The sequence below is a fragment of the Urocitellus parryii genome, chromosome 4 (genome assembly GCF_045843805.1).
Source record: "Urocitellus parryii isolate mUroPar1 chromosome 4, mUroPar1.hap1, whole genome shotgun sequence".
Taxonomy (NCBI): Eukaryota; Metazoa; Chordata; class Mammalia; order Rodentia; family Sciuridae; genus Urocitellus; species Urocitellus parryii.
In genome coordinates, this window is record NC_135534.1 from 55,699,275 (window position 1) to 55,723,069 (window position 23,795).

The 23,795-nt window shown below is 35.2% G+C and overlaps 1 protein-coding gene across 1 annotated transcript; it reads right to left on the bottom strand.

Moving 5' to 3' along the window:
• Window positions 1-10,712: 10,712 nt before the first annotated feature.
• On the bottom strand, window positions 10,713-11,684 carry LOC144254415 (olfactory receptor 5P76-like). The gene has a single exon (XM_077797574.1). The coding sequence runs from the start codon at window positions 11,682-11,684 to the stop codon at window positions 10,713-10,715; it is 972 nt and encodes a 323-aa protein (XP_077653700.1).
• Between the last annotated feature and the right edge of the window lie 12,111 nt (window positions 11,685-23,795).

Below are 23,795 nucleotides of genomic sequence, written 5' to 3' on the forward strand. Positions count from 1 at the left end.
GAGCATAATTGAGCTCCTTCTTTGCAGTCTAGTTATATTCTTTTCTTCATGTGTTATTTATATAAACGTGTCTCTCAAACCATGACTCCTAAACAGATCTCTATTCCAAGGTCCAGACCCATAGTTTCAATTGTTCTTCTCATCATCCTCAGTGATTTATTCTGAATCCTACAAGTACCTTAAATCCAACCTTCCTCATATCTTTTCTTCAACCACTCCTCCTGCATTTTATATCTGGGGAAGAACATCACCATCCACCGAAGTTTCTTATGTCTGTGACTTGGGAGTCTTCCTAGGCCTCTTCCTCTTGTTGTATCATCTCTAATAAAATCCTATTGATTCTATTTACAATTGAATACCCATTTTAATCTCTTCATCTCCTCCTTTTCATTTCCAGAGTTCCCTAGTCCCTAGTCAAATTTCTTCTATGTTTTATGTACTTTATTTTCTCCTTCCTTTTATTATTTTTCTCTTATAATCCACAAAAATATAACTATTGCTGGTTAAAAAAAAAAAAGACCAAAAAAAGGATGCCAAAGCTATTCATTTAAATCTTTTAGTGCTTTCTCAGGTCTTAATGATAAAATGTAATCTCATTAGCACTGCATAAGGATATTCTTCCTGGTACATCCCTGCATGAGACTTGACTTGTCTCTCAGAATGTTTCCATCCACCACTCACACTGACCAACTTTCCTGAACTATGTTAAGTCCCTTCCATGTGCTCTATTTTCTCTCCTTTGCTCTACTTTTCTTCTTGTTGGAAGCTCCTGCCTCCATTATGCTGGGCAACTTGTCCTTATCCTCCCAGATTCATGTCCCTCCAAAGCCTTCTCTGACTCCTAAGGGTGAATCTGGTTATAGACATTATGTTTTGCAGATCTCTAAATTGCTATTATTTATACTGATTTATGATTGTTTGCTTATTGTTTACCTTTCATTCTCTTCAATGACTACATATTCTCAGCAATAATTGATTTATTTTTGCATTACAAATACCTAGTGCTTGTGCAAAAACGGTGATGAAGAAAGAGTTGGTGAATGTACGCATGATTAGTGTAGTGAACAGGCTCTGGGCAACCAGAACCAGCATTCATAGAGACAAAAGGCAGTGGAGACTTTTTAAGTTCATGTAATGTGCTATAATAGTAATATAAGCGATATCTTGGTTTGTTTCTAAATAAAAACTAAATAATGATGTTGGGGAAAAAACACTTGAAAATTCAAAAGAAACATTACTATGAAACATATCTACTAAAACACGTCAGCCATTAGAAATTTGGTACATTTGTTTCCAGGAATTTTCCTCTCTAGATATACTTTAATATAACTTTTAGCACATTGTAGATATATTTTAGCTTTTCCTTTTGATATGAAAATTGTATTACCTTATAATCTCTCACAAACATAATTTTTGAGATCTGCATGATAACACACTGAGTGATAGATCTTTACTTAATTGAGCACCCATCCCTTTTGGACATTCAGCTGTTCAAAACTTTTTACTATGTGAACTAGGAATCTCATAAATTGAATCAAGCATTAGGAGGTTACCATAACAAAATATGATACATTTGAATTGTAATACCTTTCTTAGTTCCCCTCCTCCTCCCCCCCCTCCTCCTCCTCCCCCTCCTCCTCTTCCTCCTCCTCCTTCTTCATTGCCCATTCTCATTTATTTTTCTTAAAACAATACTTCAAAGGAAATGTGTTCTGTGCTCCAAGGGAGTTTATCCCTATGATTCGCCATAAGGAAAATATTAACCCAAATTAGCTGAAGTTGCCATCAACTTCAGCTAAATAGCAATTCCTTTAGACAATGTCCAGCAATTTACAAATCCCTTGCATGTGTTTCTCCCTATCACTCATTGATTTGTTGAGTTATTGGCTACACTTTGGTTAAAGAATTTAGTACCCAGTGAAGGGAAGGGAGGGGACATGAAGAGAGGAAAGACGGTGGAATGAGACAGACATCATCACCCCAAGTACATGTATGAAAACATGAATGGTGTGACTCTACTTTGTGTACAACCAGAGACGTGAAAAACTGTGCTCTACTTGTGTAATATGAATTGAGTTGCATTCTGCTGTCATATATAACAGATTAGAATAAATTTTTTAAAAAAGAGTTTAGTGCCTTCTCCATATTCTGCCAATTTCTTGGGACAAGACAATTTCCTCTGTTTTGAAACAGTCCTAAGAAACAGAATTAATGATAAGTAATAATTATCATTAATTAGGAAAGACACAAAAAGTTACAGCAGCCATGCTAAAGATTCAGTGAAAATTAGAAGAACAAAGTGCATTTATCAATACAAGAAATTAAAGAATACTAATAATTTTAAAGTATTTCTTTCAAATAGTATAAAATAAAAATTATTTTATTTAGGAATTATTTCAATGTCTGAAAATTTCACTTATGCATATCTTATCTTGCCATCAACTTCAGCTAAATAGCAATTCCTTTAGACAATGTCCAGCAATTTACAAATCCCTTTGCATGTTTTTTCTTTTATTGTCCTGAATATATTTTACCAACTAAAGAAAGGTCTCACCTATAAATTCTTAACCTTAATAATACCTTACTATACATTTTTATATATTTTAATCTGGGGATAAATTAATATTGTATATTCCATATTGCAATGTAAATTTTCACATAATATTATCAATGATATATTTTCCATGTTCATGAGTGATCTTCCATAGTTGAAATACTATAATAAACAGATGTCAAATTTTTTAGCTCAGTGCTTGGTGAGCTTCATAAGGCAGCTTCAATGACTTTTCTCAGTGTATCCCCCTATTATATATGCTTCTTCTTAAGTATAGTACTTTTCAAGAATCACGTTAACATGATGCTGTGGTTTTCTACTCAAGATTACTAATTATAATGTCATAGAAACAAAATTTTCTGCCAACAACATTATTGCAGTTCTTAAACTTTAAGCATTTACCAGAAATAGTAAATATCAATATTAAGGGTCCTTAAAATGTCTTCATTTCTCAAAAGTTTTAAAATTTCTGATTTTAGAATAAGTATTTAGTTTCCCCAATGGTGGAACTGAGTCCTTTGGTGAATAGTGAAGTACCAGGAACAAATATTTGACACATTAAAAAAATGTGTTCTTTCTCTTCTTTGATTAATCTTCATTACATGTTTAAATTACTCACACCAGGATGCTTTGCTTGCCTTTGATGTTAACTCTATTATTAAAATTGTTTTTATTTTATCAGTTGGCTCACCGTGAGTTTAATGATATAAACCCTCTACTTTCTATATCAAAATGTTGATGTATTTGAGTATAGCTATCATGCCTCCATGGCCTTCCCTTTTCTAAAGTTAAGCATCCATAGTTTCTTTGACCATTCAATTTGTGTCATGCTTGAAATTTGTGTCCCTTGAAATTCAGACTCTGTGAACACACTATGGTTTGAGGAATGAGGCTTAGCTTCCAGCAGCGTTCCTGCCCTTTGCCTTCTGACTCAAGCACAGCTCAGGGGGCAACACACTCACATTGTGACACCCTGTGAGATGGTTATGCTGATCAGAGTCATGGAGACTGGAGTCAGACAACTCACCCACTGGCCAGCTGTATTGACTTGCATATGATACTTAATCTCTTTAACCCTCAGTTTTTGCACTTGTAAAAGGGGAATAATTGTCCTTACAGTGCAGCTGTGCTGTGAGATTAAAAAATATATATATCTGTAAAGTACCCAAGGTATATTTTTGGTCATGCATCAGGTTTCAATAACTTCTTTTAAGGATATAAAAATGAAATACTGGTAGATTTACAGTTGGGCAACTTTTTTGATGAGAACTATAAATTTTTCACCACACATCAAGGGGTTTTCACCACAAATCTAAAATAAGACAGGAAGTACAGTAAATGACACCTTCTTAGTTCTGGACTATGTCATTTATATGCAAAATGTGCCCACTGATATTTTTCCTCCCTTCCTCTCCACAGGATACTTGACAATCATAATTGTTCACCTGGATCAAGGACTCTGACCACTGTAATATATTTTTCCTCATAGCATTGGACATCTGTGATAATGAACAGAGAGGATAGGATTGTGAGCCTTTTCCCTAAGTGTCAGGATATTTCTTCTGATTTACCTTTTCATATTCCCGACTATTCAAGCTCAGCAATGATTTTGGCTGTCACAGACCCTGCAGTCTCCAGGGGGTGGCTAGGTGGAACCAGAATGACTGTTACACAATGCTTGTCTTGCTTGAGGGAATGGTTTCCACAGAGGTCAAAAACTAAAATTGATGAAAATAGTTCTTTTGTTTTCAATTTCTTGTTGAACAAATGAAAATTCAGCTTAACAAAATCAGTGAATCTTGCACTTGCCTTTTAGAAGCAGAATTATGGATCCTGAATTCCAAAAATGACTTGAAAAAGTAGATGTTTTTTATTTGCTTTAGGTAAATGGGAACTGAATATTCCATATGAACCACTGAATGCACCCACTCCGCAAGGGAAATAGACACATTCAATGAAGATGAGGTGCATATTTGTATGCATGTTGGGAGAGAAAAGAAGGTTTCAGTAAAACATGACAAATACTCTAGGTCTTATTGTTGCTTGCCCCTTTGAGAGGAAAGTCCTAGACTTTGTTGTACAGAAATGACTTATGGAACCAGGTGACTCATTAAGGCCTGGCTGGCCCTCCCCAAAGGGACATCTTCATCCATGGTGTCCTTCAGAATTCTTTTTCCCTTTTTTAATGAAAGTGAAGGAAAACATATCCAGAATTCAGAAGAAATAATTTATCTGCTTAATTGGGGTTAGTATGATGATGTTGCAATACTTTCCAATTAAAATAACCTTTGAATCAAACTGAAGGAGCATTGGAGTTGAAGGACACATAGTAAAGAAGGAAATTATTACTGATTTAGTGACCATTCTAATGTTGAGAAAATTAGGGTAATTCTAGACTTCTATATACATCGGAATGTCCCTTATTCAAGTGTCTTAGAACTCTCTTTCCACTCAATAGAACAATTTAAGAAACTCTTATAAGAGGCACCTAAGTGCCCATATTCCGTTCAGGCAACAGGGAATAAGCCAAAAGCACTAAATACTTGACTCAACTCACCCGAACACCCCACCTTCTTTTACATGTATTAGAGTTAACATTGGGCCTTATTATTTTTGCAGCTGTTGTGACAAGTTCCAGGAAGCAGGGCATCTTAAAATGATTTATTTTGTTGTATATAACCATTATTGTCTACCCTCATAGTCGGCTCAGGGACAAACTCCTTTGCTTATTACCCTACATGTTTACCTCATGTTCCTTCTGGTTATGTCTGATTCCACAAGGCAATATGTCCTTCAACCTAAAGCTATCAAAAACGTATATATTTTTTTTCTTTAGCAGGCTGACTCACTGACATAGGTCTCACTGTGAAATCTTAAAGAGGCCCTACAAATCATTTCCAGCCTCTCTCAATTGCATTCTATAATTTTATAACAAACCTGGGATTTGGATAGAGTTTATACTAATGTTTTCATCCTTCTGCATATTTCCCCCACTTTCTAAAATGTCATCTCTAAATTTTCAAACAAATTACCAAGATTGGTTTCCATCCTCTGCTAACTGTAGATTTCAAGGCTCTTTATAAAAATTATACATATTATTGTAATACCATGTGATGTTTTGATGCATGTATATATTGAATGCCTATAGCTTACTGCTATCTATAGTTACCCTACCATGCAATAGCACAGGAGAAGGAGAAATTCTTGCTCTATAACTGTAACTTAGCACTCATTGATCAAACTTCCCCCAACTTTCCCACCTCCCCCACTCTCCCTGACTTCTGATTACCACTATTCTCAACTACTTCAAGGACGATAAGCTTTTTAGATTCCACATGAGTTAATTGGAACACTCTTATTCTAAGTTTATCTGGGGGGGGGGAGTCATTCTACTTGCAGCTCCCTTGCATTTAGGTACCCACCAAGTTTCCTGCAGCTCCTTTATTCTCAAGTTCCGTGCTCTGACCCTTAAACTCATCACGACTTTGTCTTGCTGCTTTGATAACTCTCCCTTGGTCTTCAACACTTGAGAGCTTGCTTATGTCTATGAGTAGACCTGGTTGAGTTGAATCTGACTAATTATCTTTGACATTCTTTTACATGGATTTTTGTATCTTTCTCTAGGTTTGGGAAGTTTTCTTTTATTATTGTTTTGAATAAGCTTTTGACCCCTTTGGACATTCTCGCTCTTGAACCTCAATGGATCAAATATTCTCTGTTTTGATGCTAATCCAAAGTTCCTGTGACCTTTCTTCGTTACTTTTCATTCTTTTTTCTTTTTTCTTCTCCAACTTTGTATGTTAAAATAGTCTATCTTTGATCTCATTGCTTCTTCCTTCACTTTGATCTATTCTGCTACTGATGACTTTTATCACCTTGTTCATTTTGCCTTCTGTACTTTTCAGTTGAAAGGTTTCTGTTTCTTTTTAATCACTCAATCTCTTTATTAAATTTCTAAGGTTAAATGTACATTTCCTTCCTAGAATAAATCCAACCACAAATTGATATATTATTCTCATAATTTGCTAATCAAGTTTGATAATATTCTGGAATTTATTTTCATCTAGTTTCAGTAAAAAAAAGAATGGACTATAATTGCTCTTACTATGGTCTTTGTTGAGTTTTAGTGTAAACACATCCTAAGTTGAAGTGGGCACTCTTTTGTGCTAATAATGACTTTATATAGAGCATTGGAATTACTACTTATTGAATGTCTTTATTACTTAGTAAAATAATTAGTAAGGTATATCTGCCTATGCTTTTTCTTTGTGGGTGGACTTTTATATACTAACTACATTTATTTAACGGTTAAATGATTCCTGGGTTTGAGTTAGTTTGGGCTAGACTTACCGATCTTGGAATTATTTATGTAAATTACCATAGAATTGTTTACAATTAATTTTTATTACTACTAATATCTGCAAAATCCTTTATGATATTCTTTTACTTTTTTATATTGATTATTTCTACTTTCCCTTTTATTTTTATATGATAGGCTGACAAAAATCAATATAAGAAAAGAAATATATTTGGCTTTGCTGTTTTTCTCCATGGTAAATTGATTTTCAATTAGATTAATTTTAGCTGTTAATTTTAGAATTATTTGCCTTTGACACCATGGCCTTTATAATCTTCTCTACCTTCTGAAATAAATGGAAGTCATTAATATTTAGAATTTTTCTAGTAAGTGAATTTAAGTTTATGAATTCTCTTTAAAAACTGTATATTTTAACCAAATTATTTTATATGTAGAATTTTTCTTATAGAATTGATCCCTAATATCATGTGATTCTCTTCTTTGACCCATGAACTATTTAATATATATTAATCTGTTTATCAGCAAATGTGTTTTCTCATTGTATTTTGTTGATATCTAACTTTACTGTACTACATTTAAAAGGATACTTTATAATTGGCAACTATGAAAACAAGTTTAGGCATGCTCTTTCTCAATTCTAGGTCAATTTTCAAAAATATGCTTTAATTTATGCTTTGCTGTGGGTTGTTGTGCTCTAAATATATTCTACGTGTGTCTAATGTTGTCTATTGTGGTTTATGTTTTTCATCTTAATGCTACTTAAAAATTGGTGTCCTGAAAAATCAGGTCATGACCTTTTACATTTGATTTTCCCAAGAGGTGAGTTTTAGTTTTTGTTTTAACTATTAATTTTTCCTACCAAGAGGATTAATATGTGCCAATAACATTGATGTAGTTAGGAGAAAAATTATTGTAAAATAAAAAAAAACCCATAATTTTGCAAACCAATGTTTTATGAATAGCCTCATTAATTAATAAGTGTATAGCTTTGGCAAAGGATTTGAAAACTCTAAAACTCTGCCAAAGAAAAACTATAGAACCGTGAAGATTAAAGTAGTACCTTTTATAAAATCTGAAGATGTTTCATAATTTCTCTGAGAATTGTGTACTTGGCCCACAGAGCTGGTGGGGCATTTCTCAAGTGATAACATTCAGGGTCTTATGTTACTCCTGTGACCTATAATGGAAACTTAACCAATGCATTTGTTAAGAATTGTATATCAAAATTGTACTGCATTTAGGATGCCTGATGATATGCACTGTACTCTTTAGGGTAAAGGGTTTACAAAATATTTTGATTTATCTGAGACCAAATTTGACCTTGGCTGAATTTCCTATTCCCCCTAAATCCTAAGAAGCTGAAATACCAGCTGGTTGCAGACAACATTACTTATAACAATACTGATTTGGGAGGACAATACATGAAATATGTTCTTTTTTATGCCATCTCTGAGTGTGATGGTTTTTATAACTATAAACAATCCTTGCAGAGATCCTAAAACTACATCTGACATTTTTATAAAATAGATTGGTTCCAGTTGGATCATGGCGCTTCTTCTAAGCTAGACTGCTTCTGTGCCTGTGCTTATCTAAACACCCGTTTGCCAGAGGGAAACACCTGGTATAAATTGCTGGCATGGTGAAGATTTCAGTTATGAAGTTCTATATGATTATTCTGCATACTATTTAGTCATTAATTTTGGTTTCCTGTGATTGTATGTATTTCAAGTAGCCTTTACCTTTGTAACCAAAGTAATATTATGGTCTACGTTGATTCATCCCATATCTTAAATCTTAGTGACTTTGTTTGTTTTGTCTGTTGTTTCACTGGCTCCGATTTGGCAACTTGTTTCCTTTTGTGCTGGCCATCAATTTTCTCTGTTTGGGTGTTATTTGCTATTTAGTTTATCTGAGACACTACCTGTTCCGGATCATCTTATATCCAAAGTTTGAGATTCCTTAGACCTTTGTGGGCTGCAAATGTATGCAAGGTTTAATTACTTTAATTATAAAGTTTAATTACTTTAATTATAAAGTTTCCCTGTATCCTGGAGATTTATGTAAGTGTACCAGTCAGATTTCTCAGAGGGACATATCAATCTCTTCACTTATGCCACTCTCATTCCAAAAAAACACGTACTCTAATGTTCTAGCTAGTTACATTTTCTTCTGACTTGTCAAAATCTCTCATTATGAAAAAAAAATTGTTTAAGAGATATTTAAACATTGCATCATTTGTTTTATTGGTGTTCACTACTATTGTCTAAAATGACCGACCCTGCTACCGCTGGAATAGAAGTCTTAAGGTAGATTGCTTGTGTGAGTGGGATATCTGGCGCTCACAACTGAGAGTAGGTGGTACTATATCCACCATAAGTTGTCCTTATCTGTGATTGTTTCTCAGGTGCTATGTTCCCAGTGGGACCTGGACTGACTACTCCTGATGCATCAGCCTACCCTGGTTGGCTTTTTTCTTTCTGCATAGTCTCATCCCCTTCTCATAATCTATATCACTTACTTTGTGGCTTCACTGTCTGAATCCTATACTAGAGGATAAATCCCAGGAAGCCGAAATCTTCCAAAGTTTGTCTCATATCCTCAATGGACAGGACAGTACCTGATAATCACTCAATATGATTTTTGAATGTATAAAAGAATAAGTAAAACAATGAAAATATTAATGTCCTTGCTTCTATTAAAAAGAAAGATGAACTTTCCATTGGGAACACTGAAGAGAAGAAAGGGAAAGAAATGTGGCAGTTCTTAGCATATGAAGATTAATGAGATCTCTTCAGATGATACTCATAATTCCAAGGAAAGGACAACCAAGACTGCTTGAGCATCTTGAGGAGAGTGTGGGTCTGACCATGACGCCACTCTAAAAGTTTGCTCTTCATAGCATCACTGACATCATAGAAGCTGAATTTTCTTCTTGGAAATTTATTGTTTGTTTTTGTTTTACTTAGTCCTTAGGAGCTTAGAACATATCTCACTCCAGCAGAGGAACTTACCTGCTTGAACATGTCAGAGAAATTCACAAATTAATCAGAGGTCGCTCATCCTGTTTTTAACTGGGGACTTCATAATCAGGTGAGAAAGGCCAGGGACACAGACCAGAATTTTATGGGCTCACAAAGTCCATCCCCCACAGATAGCCTTTCTCCAAAATCAATTCCAGCGATTTTACTGTGTGGCTGCACTTTGTCATTTCTCTTACAGTGTTCTCAGTCACAATATAGTTATCATCCCTATCCAGAATAAACTGATTTTTTAAATGGACACAGCCAAAAGGATTGAGGCAAGTTAGGTTTCTATTACTATAAATAATAGCTCAGATAATCAATGTGTAAAGAGAAAAAATATAGAAGAACACTAATAGGGACTAATACTTTACCACAAGGACCTTTAGGGGACACTTAATATTTAAACAATGTCAAAGTATAATGACCTTAACTTATGAAAGAGAACAACTTTTGAAAAAATGTAAATACACCTTTAAAGGGATTTTCAACAGATTTTATTTTATGTGAACCAACTTGTGTTCTTAATCATGGATTTGATTTAGTTTTATTCAATTAACTCAGTATGAGCCTCAGACTTACTATGTCATCTGAAAATTGAACTCCTATGTTTACTGTATAGAGCTGCAAAGAGACTCTGATAAGAATGATTGTGCTGAGATTGCCAGAGACGGTCACCAGGTAGATGCATAGGATGATCAAGAAGAGGAAAACACAGAGACTAGATCATGCACTAACTTTTGACATATGGACAGATACATTTCAATCACAGGCATTCTGCTTCCTCTTATTATTATATGTATGGGATATTATTATTATATCAAGTCTGACAAAATAGGAGATGTAACCAAGAAAATATTTTCCTGCCAAGCACTCTCTTTAGAGTCCCCTTTATCTCCTGGTTCCTGAGACTATAGATGAGGGGATTCAGCATGGGGATCACCACCGTGTAGAACACAGATACCACTTTGTTCTGATCCGTGGAGTAGCTGGACTTGGGCATCACATAAATGAAGGTAATTGTTCCATAGTAAAGAGTGACTGCAGTGAGGTGGGAGGTGCAGGTGGAGAAGGCCTTGTGGCGCCCCTCTGTAGAGCTCATCCTCAGGATGGTGATGAGGATGTAGATGTAGGAGACGGCAATGACAAATGCTGTGACCACGATGATGGAGCCAGCAGAAAATGAGGAAACAAATGCAATGACTCTGACATCAGAACAGGAGAGCTCAACTAAAGGAGCAAAATCACAGAAGAAATGATTGACACCATTTGGCCCACAGAAGAGTAAAGAAAAGAAGGAAAGGGAAAAGATGGAAGCATTGAGGAAACCCCCTGTATAAGCCACTACAAGTAACTGGAGACAGAATTGTGTGGACATTTTGGTGGAGTAAAGCAGGGGGTTGCAGATTGCCACAAATCGATCATAGGCCATGACAGCCAGAAGGAAGCACTCCACTGTCCCAAAGAAAACAACTGAACCAAGCTGGATGCCACACCCAAGGTAGGAGATGGCATTTCTGTCCACCAGGAAGTTTACAAGCATATTGGGTGTGACAGAAGATGAAAAGCCTATGTCAGCAAAAGCTAAGTGGCTCAGAAAAAAGTACATGGGATGATGGAGCTGAGAAGAGACTCTGATGAGAATGATTGTGCTGAGATTGCCACAGATGGTCACCTGGTAGATGCACAGGATGATCACAAAGAGGAAGACTTGGAGGACTGGATCCTCAGTTAAGCCCAATAGAATAAACTCTGTCACTTCAGTGTGGTTCCCAGTGACCAGGGAATCCATGGGACAGTGGCTGCTGAAAAATGGCCTGGGGGGAAACATGATATGAAAGCATTTTTAAATATCATGGTTCCATTTTCATTAAGGCAGATAGAATGTCACTATAAATAAGAATATTGAAGTACCATTATTTCTTTATATGCAATGATGAGTCTGTCTGTAATGTTAAAATTGTTTTTAGCAGAAACTCCAGAAAGGGACTGGGGTTGTGGCTGAGCAGTAGAGAGCTTGACTTAAATGTGTGAGGCACTGGGTTCTATCCTCAGCACCACATAAGCAAAAAAATAAAAATAAAGGTGTTATGTACAACTTAAAAATTTAAATAAAGAAACTCCAGGAAAATTCTTCCATTTAATGTTTTTACTTTGTATATAATATATTGTTCCCCAGTGTCTATCTAAAGTGGATTTAAAGCCAAATAATAAAATTATAAGATATGTGAATGATAAATGAAACAGAGTATAATGAGAAAGAAAGGATATGCATAGGGTTTTGCAAGAAGGAATGGAATAATAGTTAACATTTACCACATACTTTCTAAATGATAAGAATACAGCTAAGGATTACATATGTAAACACAAGGATGTATAATTTATTATATTTTACATAGAATAACATTAATCACTTTCACTATTGCAGATGCATTAACAAAATCTGAAAACAGATTGTAACTTGTACATAACAACTGGAATGTATAACATTAGTATAAATACTCTAAAACCTTGGAAGTCTGACTGCCCATTCATTTAGTAGTTCTGTAATAATGAAGTTAAATAATATCTCCCATGAAATCTAATGAACCTAGCAATGAATGAATCAGAACTTTAAAAGTTCTGACAGCAGATCTGTAAAAAAGTCACCTAGGTTTTTATGTACTTCACAATATCTATCAGTTAAATATTATCTTTTTTTATACAAGAAGAAACAAAATTTTTCTTCATAGTATAAACAGGAATTCTAAATTAGTGTGATGAGTAAGGTTATTTACTATAAATTTATTACTTATGTTCACATGTTATTTTTAACAAGAAAAATCAATGAAATATCAATGTAATTACTATGACAAAACATAATTGATACTCAGTAAATAATTAAAGTAGACCCACTTGAATAAATCAAATCACTTCTTACTACAATAATTATTTCTAATTGGTATTTTGTAGCATGAAATAATATTATTTTCAAAATATTATATAGCTGAATAATGTATAGATTAATAACTATAAACTAAAGAAGAACTAAAAATGTATAGATTAAAGAAGAAGAATCACTGTGCTATGGACCAGGTTGATCATCTCCAAATTTTCTGAGTGTATATACAAAGGTTTTTAAAACCTGCCTTTAATCTAAAGCACTCAGATGCCTAATAAAGTAAGTTTTACCACAAAGCTTTTTTTTTAATCTTTACATTTTAAAATCTTCAATTTAAGTCTCTAAATAGCAATAAATGCCCAAGGCATCTGAAAGCCAGCATTTTGGTGGAATACCAAGTTTGGATAGCACTGAAAGACCATATGAATGGGTGGATAACAAGGAATCCTGGTAGCTGGGATTATGAATGTTTATTCATGTGAAACTAATGGTGAAAGCAGCAAATCAGCCAATATTGCCTACTAGCTGATTGCTGGAAATGAAAACCAATAAGTCAGATTCATTAACAGAAGCCAAAGACTTACCTTCTGAAATGAGAATTCATTCATCTTTCATTAACAAATCAAAGTCACAGTGTTTATATTACTATTTTTTTTATTTTTATTCTCTTTGGAGGATAAATCTCTGAAGACAGTACAGATTCAAGTGTGAATTCAAAAGCATCATGGAGCATCATTATTTTCTATAGTGGATATTGAGAAGCTCAATTCACACACAAAAACAACTGTCTTTAAAGATTCTTTCAATTCTCAAGTGGTCAATTTATTCTTTTGTTTCTATCTAGGTGTTCATGCATAGTTCTATAACCTTTGTTATAGCAAAGTTTCTTATAGACAAATATTGTTTATTTTGGTATTTCTGATTAAGAAATAGTTTTAAACTTCAGTTATAAAATGCTAACCACAGCTTTAAATATTTAATGTGTGTTTTATTGATAAATATTTTATATTTATGCTACATGAATATAAGACATATAATATTAAGTAAGAACTTTGGAGGAATATGAGTAAAACTTTACACTGTAAATTTTTAAAATTTGTTCTTTTTAGTTATACATGACAGTAGAAGCTACTTTGATATATTTATACAAACGTGGAAAAAATCTTATTCCAATTAGAATCCCAGTCTTGTGGATGTATGTGATGTTGAGATTCACTGTGGTATATATTTATATATGTATATGGGAAAGTTAGGTCAGATTCATTCCACTGAATTTTAAAGAACAAAATTTCAGACTTGTATGTTAATTATTAAAGCAAAAGTAAGAAAACAAATGCCTTGAAATTAGTATAAAGAATTAGAAATTAAAAAAGAAGTTTGGATAAATTCAAGATGACAGTCTCATAGTGTTACCTCTTAAACTTTGCCTTATGGTGTAGGTGGTTCATGTTGGAACAAAGGAATATTCAACCAGAAGGCTATTTCTTACCCTGGTTCTCTTGTTAATCCTAAATTGAGAATCTCCAATTTAAAACCTCAAAAATCTTCATTTGAGGGAGTAGGTTTACCACCATTAAGATAATTAGAACTAATATTCATTTAGGGCTCACATTTTGTCAGTAACTATGCTGAAAATTTTACACATATTTAATCCTCACATCAACTTAATGAGGTAGGAGCTTTTATCATCTTCATTTTTCAAATGAAAGAACAAAGACTAAGAAACTCAAACAAATTTTGCTGAGAGATTCCAACTACACTCAATTTCCTACTTCCAATTCTATGGATAATAAGGGGTTCACTTTAATGTTTCACTCGTTCTCTGCAACCTAAGACTTTCAGGGAGACCACTAACACTTTGCTTTCTCAACATGCAAGACTTTCTAGTTGCAGAAGCAGTTAAAGTCCCTGAGTATAGTTCCAAATAATGGAGGCTGAAATGCAGTTCATATCATTCCCTTAACTTTAAGATAGGCAATTCTGGAGATCCATCTTTGGAATTCTCACTTGTCCCAGTAGAATCAAGTTGCAGTTGCTCCAGAATTGATCTATCATCATGTACATCCACAAGAATGGGGTTCCAATTAGAATAAGAGCTATTCCATGGTCATATAATTATATTAAAATGAATTCTGCTATCATGTATAACCAAAAAGAACCAATTAAAAAAAACTGTAAAGAACCTGGTACAGTGGTAAAGAACCCAAAGGTGCTTTACCATAATCCCAGTTGCTCAGGAGGCTGAGGCAGGAGTACCATGAGTTTAAAGCCAACTTCAGCAAAAGTGAGGCACTAAGCAATTCAGTGAGACCCTGTCTCTAAATAAAATACAAAATAGGGCTGGGAATGTGCTCAGTGGTTGAGTGCCCCTGAGTTCAATTCCCAATACAAAACAAACAAACAAACAAAAACCATAAAGATAGAATTGGGCACAGTGGCACAGATCTGTAATCCCAGCTATTCAGGAGGATGAGGCAGGAAGACTGCAAGCTCAAGACCAGCCAGCTTCAGCAACATAGCAAGACCAAGTTTCAAAAAAAGAAAGGAGGGCCTGTGAATGTACATCTGTGGGAGAATAATCCTGGATTCAATCCCAGCACCAAATACAAAGCAAAACAAACAAACAAACAAACAAACAAATGCTAAAATATAAAACAGGTAGAAGTAAAACTCCCCATTTCTATGTAACCATTCATTCATGCAGGAAATTTCAAGAACCCTAGAATTCAGTAAGATAGTAAGAAAACCTCATAATATATACACAAGCAATTTTATTTTTATATTTTAGTCACTTTTTAAACAAAAAAATAATATTTAAACTATGCCAAAACCTTAAATATTTAGGAATAAATTTTCAAACATATATGAAAAATCTCTTTACTAAAATTTGTATGGAGAAATTAAAGAAGACATATTAAATGAAAAGAGATATACCATGTCCATGGATTGGAAAGCCAAATATGATTATGAAATCAGTTCTCAAAAACATTGATCTATTCTTTCAATGTAATGTGGGACAATATTCTACAAGGTCTTTCTGTACAAATTAACAATGTTATTCCATATAGATAAGAAAATTAACCAGTATAATAAAAGCAAATATTTTTTGTACTGGGGATTGAACCCAAAGGTGCTTTGCCATTGAGTTACATATTCAGTTCTCTTCATTTTTAGGACCTAGGCTCTCATTAAGTTGCTTAGGCTTGACTTGAGTTTGTGATTGTCCTGTCCCAGCCTCCCAGGTCACTTTTACTATGTGCTTTTAGTAAAAGGCGAAAGATTTATACGATCTGAAGAGAAACCAGAGTATACTACTATGTGCTTATAAATGAAGAGAAGGAGAGAGAAAACTCAAATAATAAAATTCATGATGAAAAAGCAAATATTACAACAGACACTATTGAAATACAGAAGATAATTAGAAACTATTTTTAAAATTTATACTCCAATAAAATAGAAAAATTTCAAAGACATCAACAAATTTCTAGAGACATAAGTTCTACCCAAACCAAATAAGGAGGACATAAATAATTTAAACAGATCAATTTCAAACAAAGAAACAGAAGATGCTATCAAAATTCTACCAACCCAAGAAAAACCCTAGGACCAGACAAATTATCAGCCTAGTTCTACAACACCTTCAAAGAAGAACTAATACCAATACTCCTCAAATTATTTCATGAAGGACAAAAGGGGGGAACACTTCCAAACTCATTCTATGAGGCTAGTATCACCCTGATACCAAAACCAGACAAAAACACATCAAGGAAACTTCAGACCGATATCCCTGATGAACAGTTGCAAAAATTCTCAATAAATTTCTAGCAAATCACATACAAAAATTTATCAAAAAGATAGTGCACCACAATCAAGATGGGTTCATCCCAGAGATGCAAAGTTGGTTCAACATACAGAAATCAATAAATGTAATATGTCACATCAACAGACTTAAAGACAAGAATTATATAATTATCTCAATAGCTGCAGAGAAAGCATTTGACATAAGAGAGCACCACTTCACGTTCAAAACACTAGAAAAACTAGGGATAGTAGGAATATACCTCAACACTGTAAAAGCTATTTGTGCTAAGCCCAAGGCCAACATCATTCTAAATGGAGAAAAATTGAAAGTGTTCCCTCTAAAAACTAGAAAAAGACAGGGATGCCTTTTTCACCACTTCTATTCAATAGAGCTCTTGAAACTCTAGCTAGAGCAATCAGAGAGATGAAAGAAATTAAAGGAATATGAATAGGACAAGAAGAATTCAAATTATCACTGTTTGCCAATGCCATGATTCCATATTTAGAAGATCCAAAAAATTCCACCAGAAAACTTCTAGAACTAATAAATGAATTCAGCAAAGTAGCAGGATATAAAATCAATACCTATAAACCAAATGAATTTCTATACATAATCAATGAATTCACTGGAAGAGAAATTAGGAAAACCACCTCACTCACAATAGCTTCCAAAAAGCCTTGGGACTCAATCAAAAAAAGAGGTTAAAGACCTCTACAATGAAGACAAAGAATACATTTAAGGAATTTGCATTGCATGACTTCAAGACACACCACAAACAATAATAATCAATACAGTATAAAATGTGTATTAGTCAGTTTTTTGGAGTTTTTGTTGTTGTTGTGACAAAAATACCTGACAAGAACAACTTAGAAAAGAAAAAGTTTATTTTGGCTCATGGTTTCAGAGGTTCAGTCCATGGTGAGCTAATTTCATTGTTCTGGGACCAAGTGAGGAAAATCATCATGGTTCCAAGGTATGGCAGAAGATCCACTGGTCTGCTCATGGTGGCCAAAAAGCAGAGAGAGAGAGAGAGTGGCTGCAAGGAAGATGAACCTTTCCAGGGCCTGTCCCCTATAAACCACCTCCTCCATCCATGCCCTCCCCCACCATATTTACCTATGAACATTTCTGCATTAACACAGGAGCTTTTGGGGGAATACCTCATATCCAAACATTCTACCTCTAGACCCCCAAAAGCTGATGTCTATACCACAATGCAAATTTCATTTAGTCCATCTGCAAGAGTCTCCATAGTCTTAACAGTTTCATCATTGCCCAAAAGTCCAGGTCAAAAGTCTCCTCTGAAACTCAAGGCAAACTCTTGACTGTGAGTCCCAGTAAAAAGCAAAAGCAAATTACAGATATGTAATATATACAGGCATAGACTAAACATTCCCAATTCCTAAAGGGAAGAATAGGGGCAAAAATGGATTGGACAAACTGAAATCCAGCTGGACAAATATTTGGTACTGTAACTTTAAGCATAGCATCCAGGGAACATGAGATATGATATCCAAAGGGCTACAGGCTGCCCTGTCCCTGTGACTTTGTAGGTTGCAGCCCACATTGCCTCCCTTTTGGCCAGGCTCTCTCTGCAGTCAGCAACATTCCCTAGCAGATGTTTCATGTTATTGGCATCTCCTAATCTCGGGAATCTCAACTGCAACTTCAACTTCTTCTCACAGCTTCAAGAATCATCTTTCAGGGACTGCCCACAGGAATTCCAACTCTGCTATGCTCTGCCTGGACTCACAGGTATTCCCTTGAAATCTCAGTGGAAGCCTCTGTGATCCCCTAATTCCAGTATCCTGTATTCCTGCTGAACCAGCACCACATGGATAATGCCAAGGTCTGCTGCCAGCTTGGGCACTAGCTGGGCCCCCTGTAACCATGGTTGCAGCAGCCTCTGAGTGCTTGGATGGGCTAACCAATGTGAAATAAATCCTGGAGAAATAACTTTCTAGGCACTCATGCAAGAACAGTGCCCCCAAGTTCTCTTAAACAGGTTTTGAAAGTTTTAAACTCTTGAGCTTGCCATGGGTGTGCTCTTGTTAATTTATGAGAAGACTTTTAAGACATTTTTCCTATTGTCTGTGTGCAAAGTACTTAAATTTTCTTTAGTGGCAATAATCTCTTCAACAACCACATCTTCTTTGGTCCCACTTTTCTGGCTAAACTTCAAGTTTTAAAAATCCTGTTTCTCTGCTTTCTGTTCCCAAACCTCACAGTTAACTTGGCTAAAGGATTCTAGCAAATTTCATGCCATAGCCTAAATGTTTTGAAATTTTCTCTGGCAGATTACTTAGTCCATCATCTTTAAATTCAGCCTCATACAAAGTATCATGCAATGGGCAAAATGTAGACAAGATTTTTTTTTTTTTTTTTGCCAGAATGTAATCCAATGGCTTGCAGTCCAATTCCCCATCAAATACACATTCCACTCTGAAACCTCATGAGCAGTCTTTACTATATGCATTTCTATTAGCATTCAGGTCTTCTGAATATCCATCAGAATTGCCTATTATGCACTTCTTAAAACATTTTCAGCCTTCTCCATCCTGCAACTCCAAACTCCTTCCACAAGCCAGTTACAAAGGCTAATAAACCACATGGTCAAATGTCTTGGCAATGACCCTACTTCTCCATACAAATTACTTTGTTAGTCAACTTTTCATCATTGTGACAAAAATACCTGACAAGAAAACTTAGATGAAGAAAATTTTATTTTGGTTTATGATATCAGAGATCTTTGCCCATGATCTGCTGACTCCATTGCTCTGGGCCTAAGATGAGTCATGATGTCATGGTGGAAAGGTATGGTAGAGAAGCGCTGCTCCACTCACTCATGGCAGTTAGAAAGCAGAAAGGGAAAGGAGAAGAGGCTGCAGGGGAGATGAACCCTTTGAGAGCATGCTCCCAGTGACCCCACACCTCCAGCCACACCCCACCCACATTTTACCTCTGAACATTCTTGCATCAACACAGAATCTTTTGGGGGACACCTTATATCCAAACCATAACAAAATTATAGACATATAGATCAAAGGAAAAGATAGCCCAAAAATTTTCCACACACCCATTCCACATATACATATTGAACCATTGATTTTGGACAAACACTAAGGCAATTGAATAGGAAAAAAAAAAGTTTTCAGCCTATTACTTGAACAACTTAATATCCATATGGAAAAAAAATGAACAACTCTGAATTTATACCAAACAGAAAATTTAACCCCAAATATTTAACAGACATGAGTATGAGAGACAAAATTACAAAATTTCTAAACGTAAATACATGAGAAAATATTTGTAACTTTGGAGCATGCAAATGTTTTTGGAAGGAAAGAAATAAAATTGACATGTAATCTTCTTTAAAGGTTTGCTTTTTAGAAACAAAGACCAGGAAAATAAAAATAAAAAATATTTTCAATACATGACAATTAGCTTGTATATAGAATGTGTAAAGAACAGCTAGAACTGAGTGTTAAGATGACACAGAGTCTAATTTTTTTAAATTGGGGAAATAGGTACTTTCTAAGGATATATGTGAACAGAAACTTCACAAGGAGATACACACAAGACCGATGACACAGGAGAAGTTGCTTAAAATTACAAGTCCTCAGATTAATGTAAATTGATGTGACAAACAGACATCTATAGAGGTATCTATATATCAATGATTAAAATTAATACCAAAAGTGAGATTTTTAGCAACTGAATCTTTAACATGACACATAGAAATATAAAATTATGCAGCGACTTTGGAAAACTGTTCTGCTGTTTCTTAATTTTTTAATTGATTTTTTAAAAAAATAAATGACAGCGGAATGCATTACAATTCTTATTGCACATATAGAACAAATTTTCATATCTTTGTATATAAAGTATGTTGACACAAATTCGTGTCTTTATACATGTACTTTGATAATGATGTCTATCACATTCCACCATCCTTGCTAATCCCCCACCCCTCCTTTTCTCCTCCCATCCCTCTGTCCTATCTAGAATTCATCTATTCCTCCCATGCTCCCCCTCCTTATCCCACTATGAGTTAGCCTCTGCAATTTCTTAAAAAATGTAAACATATACCACCTGAAGAGCCAGCATGCTTTCTCCTTTGTATTTACCTATGACAAGGGAAGATATGCACACACTATTTGAAAGTTCATAGTACCAGATTTAGTAACAAAGGCCCCAAACCGGAAACAAGCCAGCAACAGGTAAATGTTAAAAACATGATATATCTATTTAATGAGACCCTACTGAGCAATAAAAAAGAATCAGATTAATGATGCACATGACATGAATGAATCTCAAAATAATTATGCTAGTAAAAGGAGTCAGATGCAATGAAGCATGTGATTTTAAGTTATAAAACTGTAGGAAAGGCAAATTAACCTATGTTGTGTAGAAGAATATCTGCAGGTACCTGGAGCCAGGGCAGAGGGAAGCAAAGACTGCAAATAGACAGGAGGAATATTCAGAAGGTAATGGAAATTCTTTTAAAAGTTATTGAAATGAATGACAAGGAGTATTACTGTCAGAGAAGATTTTATTTTTCTTTCTAGAACAGCTTCATCAATTACACTGAATTACTTTTGTACTTAAGAAGGGCCTTAAAACCAAACAATTTTTACTCCCACTTTTGACTCTCACTTTCTTCCCTCCACTTTTTCTATTCAAGAACTCCTTTCAAAAATCTTCTCTGTTCCTTGTTAGAAGCTAGTCAAAATATTTAAATTATTTGAAGTTACTGTTGATTAATCTTCTTAAGAGGGTAATTAAATTATTTTTTCTTCTTAATTTTTGGCATATTTAATTTAGGCCAAAACATAGTTCCCTCTTTTTCTGTTTTGGAGATGCTAGAAGATAAATTCCACCACAGCATACACCTCAGGCTATTTGACCCTCATATTTCCAACTGATGCACTCAGTGTAAATCTATGAATGAGATAATGGATTAGACAATTAATGTTTTAGATTATTATCTCCAGGAATATGGTTAAAAGGGTTATTTTAATTTTAAAATGTAACCTACTCATTTTTTGATATAATTGAGAAGAGGGTTGATAGTGTTCTTAGCTCCACTTTCTAGCAGGAAATGATACTGCTATTGCTATTGCTATTGCTCTTCCTGGAGCTGGCTGATATTGCATTTGGATGAGTAGAGGAGGAAGATAGAGCAAACAGATAGACTGACTATTCAGGGTAGGCACAGAACTGCAGAAACATGCAGCCCTTATCTGTCTTTGGCACATTATTTCACAGACTAAAGAAAATCAAGGGTGTGAACTCAGACTTTATGAAATGTCCTCCACATAGAGGTGGATTCCAGTACTTAGTAATGAGAGCCAGTTAGCAAGAAGCAGAATCCCAGCACCACAAGAAACAAACACATTTATCCACAGACAGAAATTCAGTCTGTATGACTATATGACTGGCCGTGATGGCTGTTACAGCTGTTTGCTCAGAGAGAATGAATAAGGTCCAGTAATTTGAATTTGATGTTTATACTCCATTGTTTTTAAAATTTTGAGTGTGCATAATTGAGTACATAAAGTTCTTATTCTAGTGTTCATTGGCATTCTGTCTTTGACAAGTTCTCCAAACCAGAGCATTAGTAATGGTCACACAAGTGATTTAGTAAAGGGGCTGTCTCAGGGGAAACCTGTAAGGATGAAAGAGAAGCAGAATAAGGCATGATGCCGAAGTCTGGCTAGGCACAAAATCACGAGCCACTCAAGCAGGAACAAACTTTATTTTTGAAACTGCCGCCAATGCCCCCTACACTCCCAGGCAGATTGCCGACCGACCCACACGGCATTCTCCCGGACCCCAACAGGAAGTCCCTCCTCCGGAATTCCCTCCTACCGCACTTCCCCAACCAATGAGAACTCTCCAGGAGTCCCACAGCAGGCCCAGGTATACAGCAAGAGTCCAATATCCATATGAATGCAGATCTTAACATAATCATATCATCTCAATGGCTTGCTGGCTTCACCTTTCAACCAGAAATGCCATGCATCACATTACTTGGCTGTGGCTCTTAGCAGCATGAGAAGACTCTAGATGAAGATGCAGGGTCGGCTGAAGTGCACCTTCAGTCCTAGCCCACAGGTAACAGTGAATCATGAGTGGCACCTCAGACTGGTCCAACTTTGCAGCAAAAGGGCAGTTTGTTATTATTGTTTTAAATATGTGTATCATTTAGTTATTGGCCATGGGTCACACTGGGTATACCAGCATGTTCTCCCAGATTTTGTCTATTAAGTTCCTTTCTATCAAGAGCAGTTCTCAAGGGTATGGCTCTGAATGGTAGCAGTTGGCTATCAAAGAAAATTGAGGATGTGCTCTCTGCATTTGTATGAAGGGTCCAAGAGAGGTAAAAACAGATCAATCTGGCTCTTAAAAGTTCTAATTCATTATGTATAGCAACCTAGTCTGCTATACTGCATCTATTAGCATTGAGGCTTTGGAACCTAGTGGAGGCCAACAAAAGTTCCCCTCCTCATAGACTTCCTTCTTAATGAATGTGCTTTTTACTTCTGCTGTTAAATACTGTGCAAGTAAGGGGCTTCTTGGGTGATATGGCAGTTGTGCTGAGCCTTGAAGAATGGGCAAGGTTTTCGATGGGTTAAGCCCAAAATAGAGCTTTGCAGACAGAAGGAATATAAGACAGAACAAGGAATTGAAGAATTTAATCAAGAGATAGTGTGTTCACTGGAATATTAATTGCTCTCAAAAAGATGAAATGCTTTCAATAACAATAACATGCATGGGACTGGAGATCATTAACTGAAATAAGCCAATCACAGAAAGATTAATACTGTGTGATCTTGCTCAATTATAAAATATCAAAATGTCATCCCATAAAAGTTGAGACCGGAGTGGTGGTCACCAGAGACTGGAAAGAGTAGGGGAGAGGAAAGGATGGGAGTAGCTGGTCAATGTTTATTAAGTTATAGTCAAATAGGGAAGTAATTTGGGTATTCTACTACATAGTATGGGGCTATAGATAATAATAATGTACTGAATATTTCAAAAAGCTAGAAAAAAGGATTTGAGTGTTTTCCCCATATAAAATGATGAATGTTTGAGAAGATGCATATGTTTAAAGTGATTTAAACAGCATATAATGTGTATATGTTTTGGACAGCTTTTTCACTGCTATGACTAAAAGACCTGACAAGAACAATCTTAGAGGAGGAAAAGTTTATTTG

Bases quoted from the DNA above. Each gene is read 5' to 3' on its own strand.
- LOC144254415 (XM_077797574.1), bottom strand. From the start codon at position 11,684: ATGGATTCCCTGGTCACTGGGAACCACACTGAAGTGACAGAGTTTATT.